The sequence below is a fragment of the Bacillus rossius genome, chromosome 1, assembly GCF_032445375.1.
Source record: "Bacillus rossius redtenbacheri isolate Brsri chromosome 1, Brsri_v3, whole genome shotgun sequence".
Classification (NCBI taxonomy): domain Eukaryota; kingdom Metazoa; phylum Arthropoda; class Insecta; order Phasmatodea; family Bacillidae; genus Bacillus; species Bacillus rossius.
Window position 1 is genome coordinate 17055702 of NC_086330.1, and position 13153 is coordinate 17068854.

General features: G+C 34.9%; 1 protein-coding gene across 1 annotated transcript; it reads left to right on the plus strand.

Annotated features, from left to right (window-relative positions):
* The first annotated feature begins 550 nt into the window (after nucleotides 1-550).
* On the plus strand, nucleotides 551-12795 carry LOC134532698 (large ribosomal subunit protein mL65). Its single transcript, XM_063369422.1, has 6 exons — nucleotides 551-1297; nucleotides 3986-4133; nucleotides 5044-5344; nucleotides 7939-8106; nucleotides 10815-11018; nucleotides 12236-12795. The coding sequence occupies exons 1-6, from the start codon at nucleotides 834-836 to the stop codon at nucleotides 12646-12648; spliced, it is 1698 nt and encodes a 565-aa protein (XP_063225492.1). The 5' UTR covers nucleotides 551-833; the 3' UTR covers nucleotides 12649-12795.
* The last annotated feature ends 358 nt before the right edge of the window (nucleotides 12796-13153 follow it).

Consider the following 13153-nt stretch of genomic DNA (forward strand, 5'->3'; position numbering starts at 1 on the left):
ACGCAGACTCCAACCAGGTATTTCCTTTACTAGCCAAATTTATTTGGAGTCTTTTGAGTCTACCCCATTCGAGTGCTACAGCGGAACGAGTGTTTTCAGCAGTGAATTTGATGAAAACGAAAACCAGGAACAGGCTATCATCAAAGACAGTATGCGGTTTGTTACACACCAAGAGACTAGTTTCTAAATCCGAATGCTTTTCTTTTGATGTAACTAGTACAATAATTAAGAGAGTTCAAAACAAAATGTATGACAGTGATGATGATGATGATGATGATAATAATGATGACTGACGTTTTGGTAATTGAAGAAGGAGCAGGCTACAAGCAACTTTTTGTTTTCATCAGTTTTTTATAAGGTCAGTGAAAATAAAATAAAAATTCTTGTGGTTTGTGTATCTTAATATGTAATGTGTGTGAAACAAGTTTTTGTTACTAATTTAAAAGTAAATGTGTGTAAAAATAGGTTTACTAAATTAATTGTAAAGGAAAGCTATATGTTTAGGATATCTACTTCTTTCTACTGTTTTTTCACGGTTCAATCTCCTGTTTTGGTGAGTGGTAGACCTGGCAACACTGCATAGAGTAAATGTTGCAATGTTCTGAGTAAATATAACCTAATGAACACCGAAAGACCAAATATTTTGGAAACTGTATTTACCTAGAATAATCTCAAGAAAATGAAGAGCTTTTTAATTTAAACTGCAAAATATTATACTTGGTTTTAAGTGTGACAGTTACATTTAGGTGTATTGCTTTAACGGTGATTGTGTGAAATGTTAGGTTATTGTTGGGGGTAGGCTTATTTATTTGTTACTAACGTTGGGTAGGTAAATGAAAAAGTTTGCCAAAATGTATATCATTCGTTTACGTAGAAATGATACACCAGTACTCTTTAAGTGCATTAGAAAAATGCTCTGTACGACACACAACGACGGAGAATACACAAAGACCCCAGAATATCCACCGATTCTCGATATGTCTTTCAAAGCAAGAAAGTGGCGCGAAGTTCAGAGTTGGCATGAAAAAATAAAGAAATTACCAACTGTAGAGGAAAAGCTTTTTGAAATTAATATGCCAAGGTATTATGGTTGGCCATGTTTAGTGCTAGAAGAAGGCGTGATTCCTTACAATTCATTAAAGTTTTTACAATATGCCACAAGAACTCATCTGATTGAAACAGAGAGTTTGCCTGAACATTACGCAGGGGCTATTGATAGTTGTGGTAGTGAACTGTGTGATACACTTAAGTCTCAGATAGAAGATGCTTTGCTTTTTGAGATGTGTGATTCGAGAAGGTAATTATAGTAATATTTGTACCTAACCTTTGCCTGGTAGCATAATGTAAGTTAATGTTAAAATTATAAAAACCTTGTAATTTTGGACGAGAGTGTTTACTGTGGATAATGGAAAATATTTTCATTTAAAAAAATATATATAAATAAGGTAAATTTCTAACCAGGGGGATTTTCGGTAAAAAAATATATAAATATTCAAATGGATCATTTTTCCCATAAGGTGGCTTTTCTGTAAATGAAATAATAGAATTCAACAAATGGGGTAATACATTTACAGAGGGACTTTTACGGGAAGTAAAGATAAATTTTGGAATATAATTTTATTGGACCCTAGAAATGTACCTGTATTTACCCAGAAAACAGCATTTCTTTATTCCTGCTGGTTTCTGAGAAATCACAGGTATACTCGTATACCTTACATTACAATGCATGTGCATTGACGTGGCTATGGCCATTTTTTTTTGTTTTCCATGTGGGTCTGTGTGTTTGTTTTGGAGAAATTTATCAGTTTCACTGCCATTAAAAGATGGTTTGGAAAGTTCGCCAAAAGGTACGCGACATGAGTTGAAGATCATGCCCTAGCGGGCAAGTCAACCAGCCAACTGATGATAACTATCTTAAATTACACGGTTTTGTATTTGTCATACAAATTATTTAATGGTAGGCTTATAAAGATAAATGGTGTGACATATTTATCGCTGAGTGTTATTTTACGCATTTATATTACATAAATAGAGACCTGCAAAATTTGCGGATTCATTCGGTGATAGGCTAGAATTTAAACACATATACCTCTTAGATAATTTTGCTATTGGCTTACTGTTCATCTGGACAAATCTCGACCAGGCATTAACCCTCAACCAACGAAGGATCGAATCACAGACAAACCAGCTGAGACGACTTACAAGTCAGCAGCCAATGAACTTGCGTTATTTGCCCGAGTGTACAGGGGTGTGTGCAGTCTATCCTGAAGGCCATCGAAACCGCGAATTTTGCAGGTCTCTATACATAAAGAATAATTGCCTACACCTTTTGGAACACATATGGAGACCAATGCTTCAGATTACTAGATTTCTGATAACACGAACATTTTTAGGAATCACATTAGTCGTGCTAAGTGAGGGATTGGTACCAAATCCATTGTAATTTATGTTAAATCCCCTAATTTTTATCTGAAACTTTTGGCCTGAAACAATTTTTGATGAAACAATCTACTATTAACTTACCATAAAAACAGGGTTTGAAATTTAAAAAATTTTTTTTAACTTCTTTAGTATCTAATTTGTCAAAAATAATTCATAACCATCTAATATTACTGTAAATATTTGACCAAAAAATTTTTTTATACAATTACTTATTAGTGCAAGGTATGAAAAAGTTTTTGAAGTTAAAAAAATAATTGCATAATTACCTTAGTAAGCATAATATGAAATTCGTTAAGTCATTTAATGTAGCATGCATTAAGTTAAAAACATTCAAAATATTTTCCCTTCATGGAATATGAGAAAATGTTAAATAATTATTTTTTTTTATATTGGGAAACTTAATAGGATTTTCTATACATTTAAGTTCTTAAAATGTTTAAGGAGTGTATAAAAGTTTCCAAAACATTTTCAGAAGAAATATGTACTTCGAAATCTACCTACACCTGTTAGCTGTGCCGAAAGGGATTTTTTTTCTCTTCATATTGCAGAACATACATTATTATTGTGCTTTTGACTGGCAAATATTTGGAATATCTGGTTTTATACCTAATAATGGAGTACATATGTACATATATTTTTTTGAGATAGAATGTTTACATTCGAAGCCAACATTATATTACCTGATGAAAAAAATATAACTGAATGTTTGTTTTTAGTTAATATTAGGCTTATTTAGATACATTTTTGCAAACAATAAGCTAGTAAAATATTTTTGCAATGTAAGTAGATCCAAAAATGTTAAAAATTTTGAGAGTCACTACTCTGTTGTACATTATTTTTGAAGACATTACTTACAAAAGGGTGAAAATACTGATAAAATTGTGTTGTACACACAAAAAATCAGATTGGTCTCTAAATATTGAAAGTTTCTAATTATTGGGGAATAAAAATAATACCAGAATGCTTATCATAAGCTATGCTAAATTTGGTTGACTATCCCGCATAGACATTTTTATTCCATTTGAATCGGGAAAAAACATAGTCTGGAAAAATATATTTTTAAAATCATTGTTAACAAAAAAATTTTAAAATAAATAAAATTTATTAAAATTGCTTAATCTTTTTTTACATGATTTTAATGAGTTTTCATAAATAATCATTGAATTCTAAATCATAAACCACACAATTATCCTCACCTTTTAAAGCATTTCATTACTAGCTACTGAATTTTCAAGATCTAGTCAGAATAAAAATGAAAATGAAATGAAAATCATTTCAAATTTCTACGAGTATTTTGGGTTTTACTGTAATACTGTAATATAACAAAATTATTAAGGAAAACAGGTCCTTAGTGTAGGATTGTGGATGAACTACAAGGAATGGCTGCTAAACTAGTGTTACAAGGTAAAATCATCCATGTGCAAGACATGGCGATTCTGCATGCTGATTAAGCATTGTTAGTGAATTACTACCTATAAAGTTTTAGTGACTCAGGATTGTTGACATCAATAATGTTCAGGTACATGTTTAACACTGATTACAGGCGGAACCATGACTTACTCACCGAGGAAGATGACTATATCACTCCCGGAAATGTTGAAGACATTTTAGCTGACAGTGTCATTAGTCAGATCAATAATGTAATTATATCGAATCTTGCCCAAAGGTATCCCCATTTGTTAACAGCACAGGTAAATGCTTTTAGATGTTCTTTTTTGAAGTGAAACTTTTTTGGATACGATGAGAGTAAAATTTCTAGGTCAAAATGTAATGCAACATTTTCGTGAAACATTTTTGTAAAACTTTTCAGACGCGAAAAGGATAGAGAACAGATACTTGGCAAAAGAGATATAAAGAGAGCACTATGTTATATATGTTGCTGAGCTCATTTTCAACCTCCTCTTTGTGCGATTTTTCGTCCCCCCGTCCAAAAAAAAAAAAAAACAGAGAGAGATTGATAAATATAAGAATCAAATGGAGAGAGTGTGTATGCGTTTGTTTCATAAAATAGATATAGGTATCCTATACAGTATGCTGTAAATGCCTTGAATTTTATATTTGCTACCAGCGCGCTCGCGTTCCTCCTTGTTCAACCATCAGCGTAGAGAGTGCTGTTGAGACAGTCCTTGCATTTCCAGCATAGATAGCGCTACCTGTTATGAATTCCATATTTTGTTCAGAGATTTAGCATTTTCAAAATGGCCAAATTGTTTGAAGAAACAGTAACACGCACAGTTTTTCTTTATGGTGTGAGTATCTCAACTTTGAGTAATATTTTTTGTTAATTAATCATTATCAGAAAATAGTCTTCTTTCTCTATTTCTGCCATTTTACCCCTAACAATATACTTACGAGTCTAGGTTTGCATTGCCAAAGAAGTTTCGCTTCTATTACTTGTATTAAGTTTCTTTATTGTACCTTGTATTTTGTTGAACTGCACATATGACCACATTAAATAACTGCAGATTAATTAATTTTAAATATTTTCATACACATTTACTTAAGTTAGTATATTAATTTTTTTACAGTGTGATTAAAGTTTTCCAATAAGCCTTAATTTTATCAGTATGTTTCATGTACACCTTGCTTCGTGTATTGCAGCTTGATTGCAAGCCGAGGCTGGAATCGTTCTGGTTCTTGGGTGGTCTGCCCCCTACCGAGAGTGTCCGCAAGTCCAAGGAGGGAAGGAAATGGCAAGCACCTATGGCGAACGACCCCGTGGACAGAACTTTCCAGTACGTTGGGAAACCCTCGCTGCAGCTGAGAGGGGATTTGCCCCTGCCACCATTGATGGACTTGGCAGAGTGCAAGAGTTCCGAATTTGAGGTGCCGAGGTTCAAGTTTGACCCGAGCGTGCTGGGGTTCGTCAACAGGGACAGACGGCTCGGCAAAAACATACCTGGTGGGTACAATTTGAGAATCGTTGACTGTAATGCTGCTAATCTGTTAGTGGGTTGCTAGGGTTTAATCATTTGTAATAGTTACAAGAAGTTTTGGAATATTTTTATCATCAGGCTAATTTCAGGACAATTTTTAATGTGTGTAAAATTTCATGTAGGGCATTCATTTTGTTTAGTTTATGATTATAGGTCAGGTGTATTTGTCTATGCCATTGCAATGTTTTTTGAATGTATATGTATTTGAAAGAAAACAACCGAAAAATGTTTTTTAGTTCTGAAATGATTATTAATAGAACTTAATATTGAACTGTTTCTGTGTTTATGAGGAATGTTTTTCTGATTAATTTCGAATTTTTATTTTTAAAATACATAAAATGGTAGCAATAATAAATCATTGGTAATTTTCTAGTGTAGACACTCTTCTGAAAACAATAAATTTAAATTATGATAATGGTGTTTTCATAAACTACTAATGTTCCTTATCTATCCCCTAAAAACGTATTTTGGAAAATTCACTTGGTATGGAAAACCATATAGGGTAGGAAACAGTCTTGGCCCTAGCCATAATGTAATGACTTTAAACATCCCTGTCTTTTTGAAAACAGCTTAGGCTATGCTAAGTTCGTAAGGATCTCTGGAGAACCACAAGATCAAGCTGCAGGTAGCATCAAGTAAACATCGGGATGCTGCTACTGGGTGGCAGGAGTTTTTTTTCCCAGTCTGCGTCATCTCTTGCCTTCACCATGTGATCAGGGTTGCAGGACAGCTCTGTTTAAATTATAAAATGAATAAGGATTTTGAATTCAATGAAAATATTTTTAGATTACAACAGCATCTGTAATAAAAGGGCTTGTGTGGAGCCCTGCCAGTTGTGGGGTCCTGGGTTTATTGCCCGGCTTGCCCTGCCCTGGAGCCGTCCCTGTGGGGGAGCATGCAGAGATGGTGATAGAGGGATATATCCTTCCCCCTTCTCTCCCTGAAATCCAAAAGAATCAATTATTCTCACCAACAAAAGGAAAGAAATTGAAAGCAAAATGGTGGGCAAAAGTGGTTCTATCCTCCTCTCTCTCCACCCAAAATGAAATTCTGCGTACGCTCCTATATGCCCCTGCATCTCTTCAGTTACAGTTTACTATTGTTCTTTTATTGTTATGGTTGCACATGTATTTTGTATTTATGTTTAGAGTGCTAGCCTACCTGCCTTTGAATTTTTTTTATCAGTTTGTGTTGCAATTAATAATCCAAATGAAAAAAAAAATTATCTGTGAGCCTACACAAAAGTATAGCAGTGATGAAGTAAGTAAAATTTTGTATTTCTAATTCTTGCATACATTTTTTATGAATGTATTTTGTAATCAAAAGATTTTGTAAAAATATAACTGCTGAATTCATTGCTCATTAGTTCAGTTTCTAGGATGTTGCTTTAGCGTTGGTCATAAGTTCTGGTACACATTGTAGTTACTTATCAATGTAAGCGTAAGTCTTTGGTACTGATGTCGACCGGGGCTACGCCCCCTAGAGCCTGATATGTTATCACCCTCCTACCCCTCTTTCTTCCGTCCCGTCCATTCGAATCTTCCGCGGCCGACATATGCGTGTGTGTGCGTGTGTAAACGCCCGGCAAGAGGCAGAGTCCAGCTAGTGCCTCGTTCCCTCCTAATTTATATTTAATTATTATTATTGTATGTACTTCATTAATTATCCCTAGTGTTGTGTATGTAAGTTTCAGGGCATAATAGTTTATTTCATTTGTTTCCCATTCGGCAGAAATGCTAAAGGGCGGCTACAGACTCAGACTTGCCGAAGGCCATCCAGTTACTGTAACTTTATTTACTAATTCTTTCTTGTTTAACTTAATTATTACGTGGTTACGGTTCATGAACTGCCAGGGTAAAAATGTAAAAGGGTGTTTGGTAATTTAATTGGTTTCATTAAATATGCCACGGCGCGATACGGCTCGGAATAACGGTACTATCCATCTTGGCGCGCAACGCCATTGTCCTGCCACCCCAGCGGCCATCGCTCGGCCCAGTCGCTTCGCATCACCACCCGAGGTAGGACGCGCTCTGCACTCCGAGGACTTAAACTTCACTATACTGACCCGGTAATTCTGTTCTGTGTAATTCTTCTTAATTGTTTTCGCTAGCCTCGGAGCCTACCTCGGGGGTTGGCTGTTTCGTCAATTACCTTGTAATCCGTAAGGAGTTCAGAAATCACCACGAACGTAACGTCCGACCACGTGGTGGCCGGACAGCCTGTAAACCGATCACGCTGCAAGGCTTTTAAACAGTTTCAAAATACTGTCACGCCCAGAGTTAACAGAGTCTCATCCGAGTCCGTGCCCCCTAGACACGGTGGCGCCCTTCTTATTTAACGTCTCTCCAACGCCCCGACAACCCCCAGCGACGTCAGTACTAATACTTGAAATGCTTCTGGTGTTAGCTGCATATTTATGTATTTTGTTTACAGTAATTTAGTTTAGGCAGCAGTTAGCATTTTATTTCCGAGGAACAGCAGAGATTCAGCCAAATTTGCTGCTTTTGCTGTAACATCTGGGACCTGTGTTAGGGGTACAGCGTTGTGCTCGTGAATGCAGGTTTTTGGCCAGGGGACCCGTGTGAGTTTGGACTGCTCTCTTTCCACACTCGTGGGAACATGCTGGAGCGACCAGCACGCTACGGAGAAGATGAACATCAAGAAGCACTACACGCTCAAGGAATTTTGGCTTCATATGGTTGGCTACTTCCTCAGGCTTGCTACCAAGGTATTACTCATTCTTGTAACATTTACTTAATTAGTTTTTTAGTAAGGGGAAGGGACAGTGATGATATAGCATAATGATCATATAATTTGCTTATGATGAAGGCAATTCAGCTTGTTTTTGTGGTAGGAACCAACCTGTATTTTTTGGAAGTTGGAAACATTGTGACCAATTCTTTGTTCTGGTGGTTTTCTAAAGGTATTCCCTTATACCCCTCTTCTTCTAATATATTCCAAAACTACCTCATTCTCATCACTTGATCCCTTATGTCTATGTGTTTTTGAAAGAGCTGGGTGGGATACAGAATTTTGGTTGGAGTAAAAATTTCTTGTGGGAATGGGATTGAGTATTATTTGAGGTTACGAATTTCAATAGTTTCCATACTATTGTAATGGAAAAATGTTGTCATTTTTACTGCGTGGACTAAGATTATTACATTGATCAAAGCAGGTAATTTTTGATGATGAAATAAGGCTAACCTTATTTAATGTAAAATTGAAAATAAAGCCTTGTTTGCAAAATAGTAATATATCTAGATCATATTTATGCTCTTAACTCAAGGTATTTACCGCGTTACGATAGCCACTTACCCATTCTGCAATAGTACAAACACATTTACAGCAAAACGCCACTCGTTTCTGCACTTTTATTATAAATTTTTGTTTGTTTATGTTGCTTTCAAGGTGCACGTAGCAACATCTATAGTGTTATGGATAAATGAAGGAAGTTAGACACTACTGTGTAAACATGGTGGTAACTATTCATTTATATATATATATATATATGTACTTCATTATTCACATTTTGTCTGTAGCATAACAGTTCCTCTGGTTTTTTGTTGATGTAGTCCATGGTCATAGCAATTTTTATTATTTTTTTTTATACCACTACATGATATAAAAAAAACAAATAACTGTTTCTTATGCATTTAATATAATTTATTCATTTCTTTTGAAATGTGGACACGTTTCAGTGTGCTACCATTTTGCGACAGTAGTGAAAAAACTTTGATTATTTGGTGCATTTTACAAATTCTGAATAAAGGGTTGTTTACGATCTTGCCTCTGAAATTTTTTTTTCTGTCACAGTTATTTACTTTTGAGTTTGAACTTCTGAAATTATTGCATTTTCGAACACGTACATGTTGATTTAGGTTAGTGTGTAATAATTTCTTTGAAAATAGTTTGTTAACAAGTTTGGCACATGGAAATTTGTACAACCGAAATAAAATCGGGAAACAGGTATTTTCCTGCCTAATGTTGCGGAAAGATACATTTCTGGTTTTTCGAGAAAAACAGGTATCCAGCCCATCTGTAGTTTTTAATGAGCTCTACTCTGGGGAGATATAATTCTCAAACCCATTACATCGAGCTCAAACCGTACCATTTTATATTATTTGGGGGTTAACATATTGTCGACAGTGTCATTAGAGGCACACAGTACAGACCAGGAATATTGGGATAGGAATGGATTATGGTTATTCCATAATTTTTCCTCGAGTAGTTTTCGTAAACCATGAAAAACCAGAATCCGGATGGCCAGATCAGGATTTGGACTTGGGTGCCTTAGAGTGTTCATTCTATCAGAGCTGACAATTTCAGCAAATGTAGCTGTATACCCCTGTTTGCCTCTCCACCATTAGATAGCTATAGATTCAGTGAATTTTTTTAAAAATCGATTCTGTAGATTTGTGCAGCATGCATGCATGCATAAATACAGTTTTATTTGTAGTCCTACTATACTGATACAAACCTGCAGAAGAATCAGTTTTAATATTTAATAAAAAGTTATCTAAATGCAGTGGACATTTAATTTTTAATATATTGCTGTACACAAATACCTAAGTACAAGAATGAGACGGTGCTTGTTAATGGATCAATGATATATGATGCATCTACCCGTTGAAGTAATTCTGTTCAATTTGTGCGGTTTTTAAGTTACGATTGCCAATAAATTGCGGCATGATTTGAAGTATTGCAGTCATAGATTTTAAGTAGCGCTGTTTTCTTTTATGACAGTTTTTATTTCCATGCTTGTACAATGGTAGTGGCACTTGGTGTAGTATTAAATGCAATGCAAAAAATTTATGTGATGAATCAATAAACAATATATTGCTCTTTTTTTAATAGCTATTCGCTTCCTTAATTGCATATTTATCTCCAACGATGCCCATGTGTTCAGCCAACATTTATTTTACGCCATCCTACATGTCAACATCATCTCTGAAGAGTAAAGCTAGAATATTTCAGGCTAGTTTACTTTGCATCTACTAGGATGCGCCAGTGGCAAATGATGGCAGACACACATTTTGTAAATAGCAGTCAGGAATCATATTAACAGGTTAGGTTATCCTTTTCTAATTCTTATTACAACTGAAATATTTCTTATATTATTAACATTATAATTTTGTAACTCAGAAATATTAGCATTTATTAGGAATGTCATGCGCAAGCCCTATTATGTCAAAATTTATTTAAATGTACTTCCAGTGTATTTTGACATATATTTGTACTCTAAATTAATTTTGATGGGAGCAGTGTCTTGATTTAAATGGTAGTCAGCCAACACACGTAGATGCACCAATGTACATTGTGTGAACATTTAATATTTATTAATTAGAATGTATTTTAGGTGTGGTATAAGGATACTCCAAATTAAATTGATAATAAAATAATATGATAGTGCTTAACTGTACATTCTCTTCTTGGCAGGCTTCTCGACCTTTAATGAAGTGACGTACCCGTTGGTCACTCAAACGGTCATCACAAACGGACGATTGTGGTCGTTTTACACGTACCAGCTCAACACTACACTCCTGCACGCCCACTATGCTACGGAGAACGAGCGGTGCAACATTTGCTGGGCCACTAAGCCTATGGCATTGTATGAGCGGGTGGAGGATGGTAAACTTGTAGGTGAGTTGTGTTTCTTCTGATTCATCACAGTTTTAGTGCACTGTGGTAAAATGGTTATTTTGTTTTAATGTTGGATTGATTGTCTGCTCAGTGTGGTTTTTTTTTGTTGATAAATTTTGGAGTTCCAGTAAATTAGTGCTGCCACACTTTCTTTCAAACTTAGCCTAGTGTGCATTTTTATAAATGAGAATGTCTCAACTGTGAATGGGAAAAAAATAAGTAAATTTACTTTTTAAGTGACTAGAAGTGACTAATGTTTTCTTAAAAATCTAATTAAACCATAAAATATCTTAATTCCAAATATGAAAATTGTGTTTAATATTTTGTGTGATCACTTTCCTTAAAACTCTACAAACCTATACAGTGTTACATAAGAAAACCTACTGTAAATCTAAGGAGTACTATCAGTTTAATAGATTTCTTATTAATAAAAGGCTTTAGAAAAATTATCTTCTATATCACAAGTCTGATGCAAATCCAAATCTTTTTCCTATCTAGGAGTACTGAATATTTCCAATTGTTTTGCAGTATGTTGTTAGCATTGGCTGCTTATTTGATCATTTTAAACCTGATTTGTTGCTGTTTATCATACCTTTGTATTGGTTTTCGAGGATCAAACTACACCACTTTATTGCTAAGCATGACGAAATACATGCAGAGACCAGCAATATTTCAAAACATGCATTTACATTTATCATTGTATATTTATTTATAAGTTTATGGTTAAGCAGTTGTATAATAATATAGAACTGTTTTACATTTGTAATCATCTTTGCATTGATTTGTCTGCCTTGACTTCATGTTATGTATTAATTTTTTTTGGAAGCTTGACTATTTATTGAAATTAACATTGACATTAACCGAGCAACTCGTATGCAACTACTGTGTGTATTTAGACTAATCTTGCTGTAATACGTATCAATAAAAAGAAATTAGCTCCACTACCATCTAATTAAACATTCCTCAACAAACCATCTGACATGTAAATTCACCATCTCTTCCCAGCTTCCTGCCAACCTAAGCTGCTTTACATCAAACATCATGTATTTTTACTAACTAACGGTAACTGGAAGTAAATTATTTTTAAGTAGTTCAAAAGTTTCTTAGGTAACCATGAAAAAAAACTGAATGTTTGCTGGATGATATCTTGTGCTTTTTTTGAAAGTAGCGTTAAATATTAACGGTAGCTAAGGAAACACTATTTGTTCTGTTCCCAGGTTTTAACCCAGATGTGCTGAAAACCTTGCTCAAGTTCTACATAAACACGCCACAACGTAGAGAAGGCGTCGAACTAAAACCGTTTCTTAACCACAATGTGTTGCACGTAGCTGGCATTCAGGACGATGAACGCCGGGAGTGGTGGGAGAACCAGTTCAAGTACATGTACTCCGGCAGGCCGCGCCATAGACTTCCGTACGAGATGTACCATTGGGAGAAGATATACAAGATCGACCACAATACACGGCCCCTGGACAAGCGAACACGCCCGTTTGAGCTGCCAGGAGTGAATCCTTACAAGAGGCGCTACGATGACCATGCTCCCAAATACATGCCGAGAAAGCTGAGGCCAGAAGGGAGGGAAAAGGGGTTCCGCAGAATCACTTTCTACAAGACGTTCTACAACAAATAAGTGCAGATTGTTTATGCTGAAATTAACATCAGCCTTACATTCTTGTAGGGCAGATGATATTTTATAAAAAAATTATATTTGTAATTAGGTATGTGTTGCATTATTTATAACAGAAAAACAATAAAGTCACAAAAGAAACTAGAAAAATCTTATAGAAGCGGTAAAGCACATCATTCACACATTTGTGTTTGCCAATTTTATCCCTATTTAAAATGTAATTTTACAACCAAAATTTACTAACATGAGTCTTTGCAATCAAATGTTTTTGTTCAGTAGTAACTACAGTAATTAATGAAAGTAATTTCACGTGATTTAGGAATGCATAGTAGTAAAAGTAAATACAGTGTTTTATCGCATAATGGTCGCACATTTTATACTAAAATCAAGTTTGGAAAGTATGTTCATTTAAAAAGTAGAGTATACAAAAGCATGCCAAACAATTTAAATTAATAAGTCATGCAACAAACAACCTTTTGTTCAACTTTAAATAGGAAAACCAAAACTG

Excerpts from the sequence above, each read along its gene's own strand:
- LOC134532698 (XM_063369422.1), top strand. The coding sequence starts at position 834 with ATGAAAAAGTTTGCCAAAATGTATATCATTCGTTTACGTAGAAATGAT. Across the intron at positions 1,298-3,985 it reads GAGATGTGTGATTCGAGAAG|GCGGAACCATGACTTACTCA; the intron begins GTAATTATAGTA and ends CACTGATTACAG. Across the intron at positions 4,134-5,043 it reads CCCATTTGTTAACAGCACAG|CTTGATTGCAAGCCGAGGCT; the intron begins GTAAATGCTTTT and ends CGTGTATTGCAG.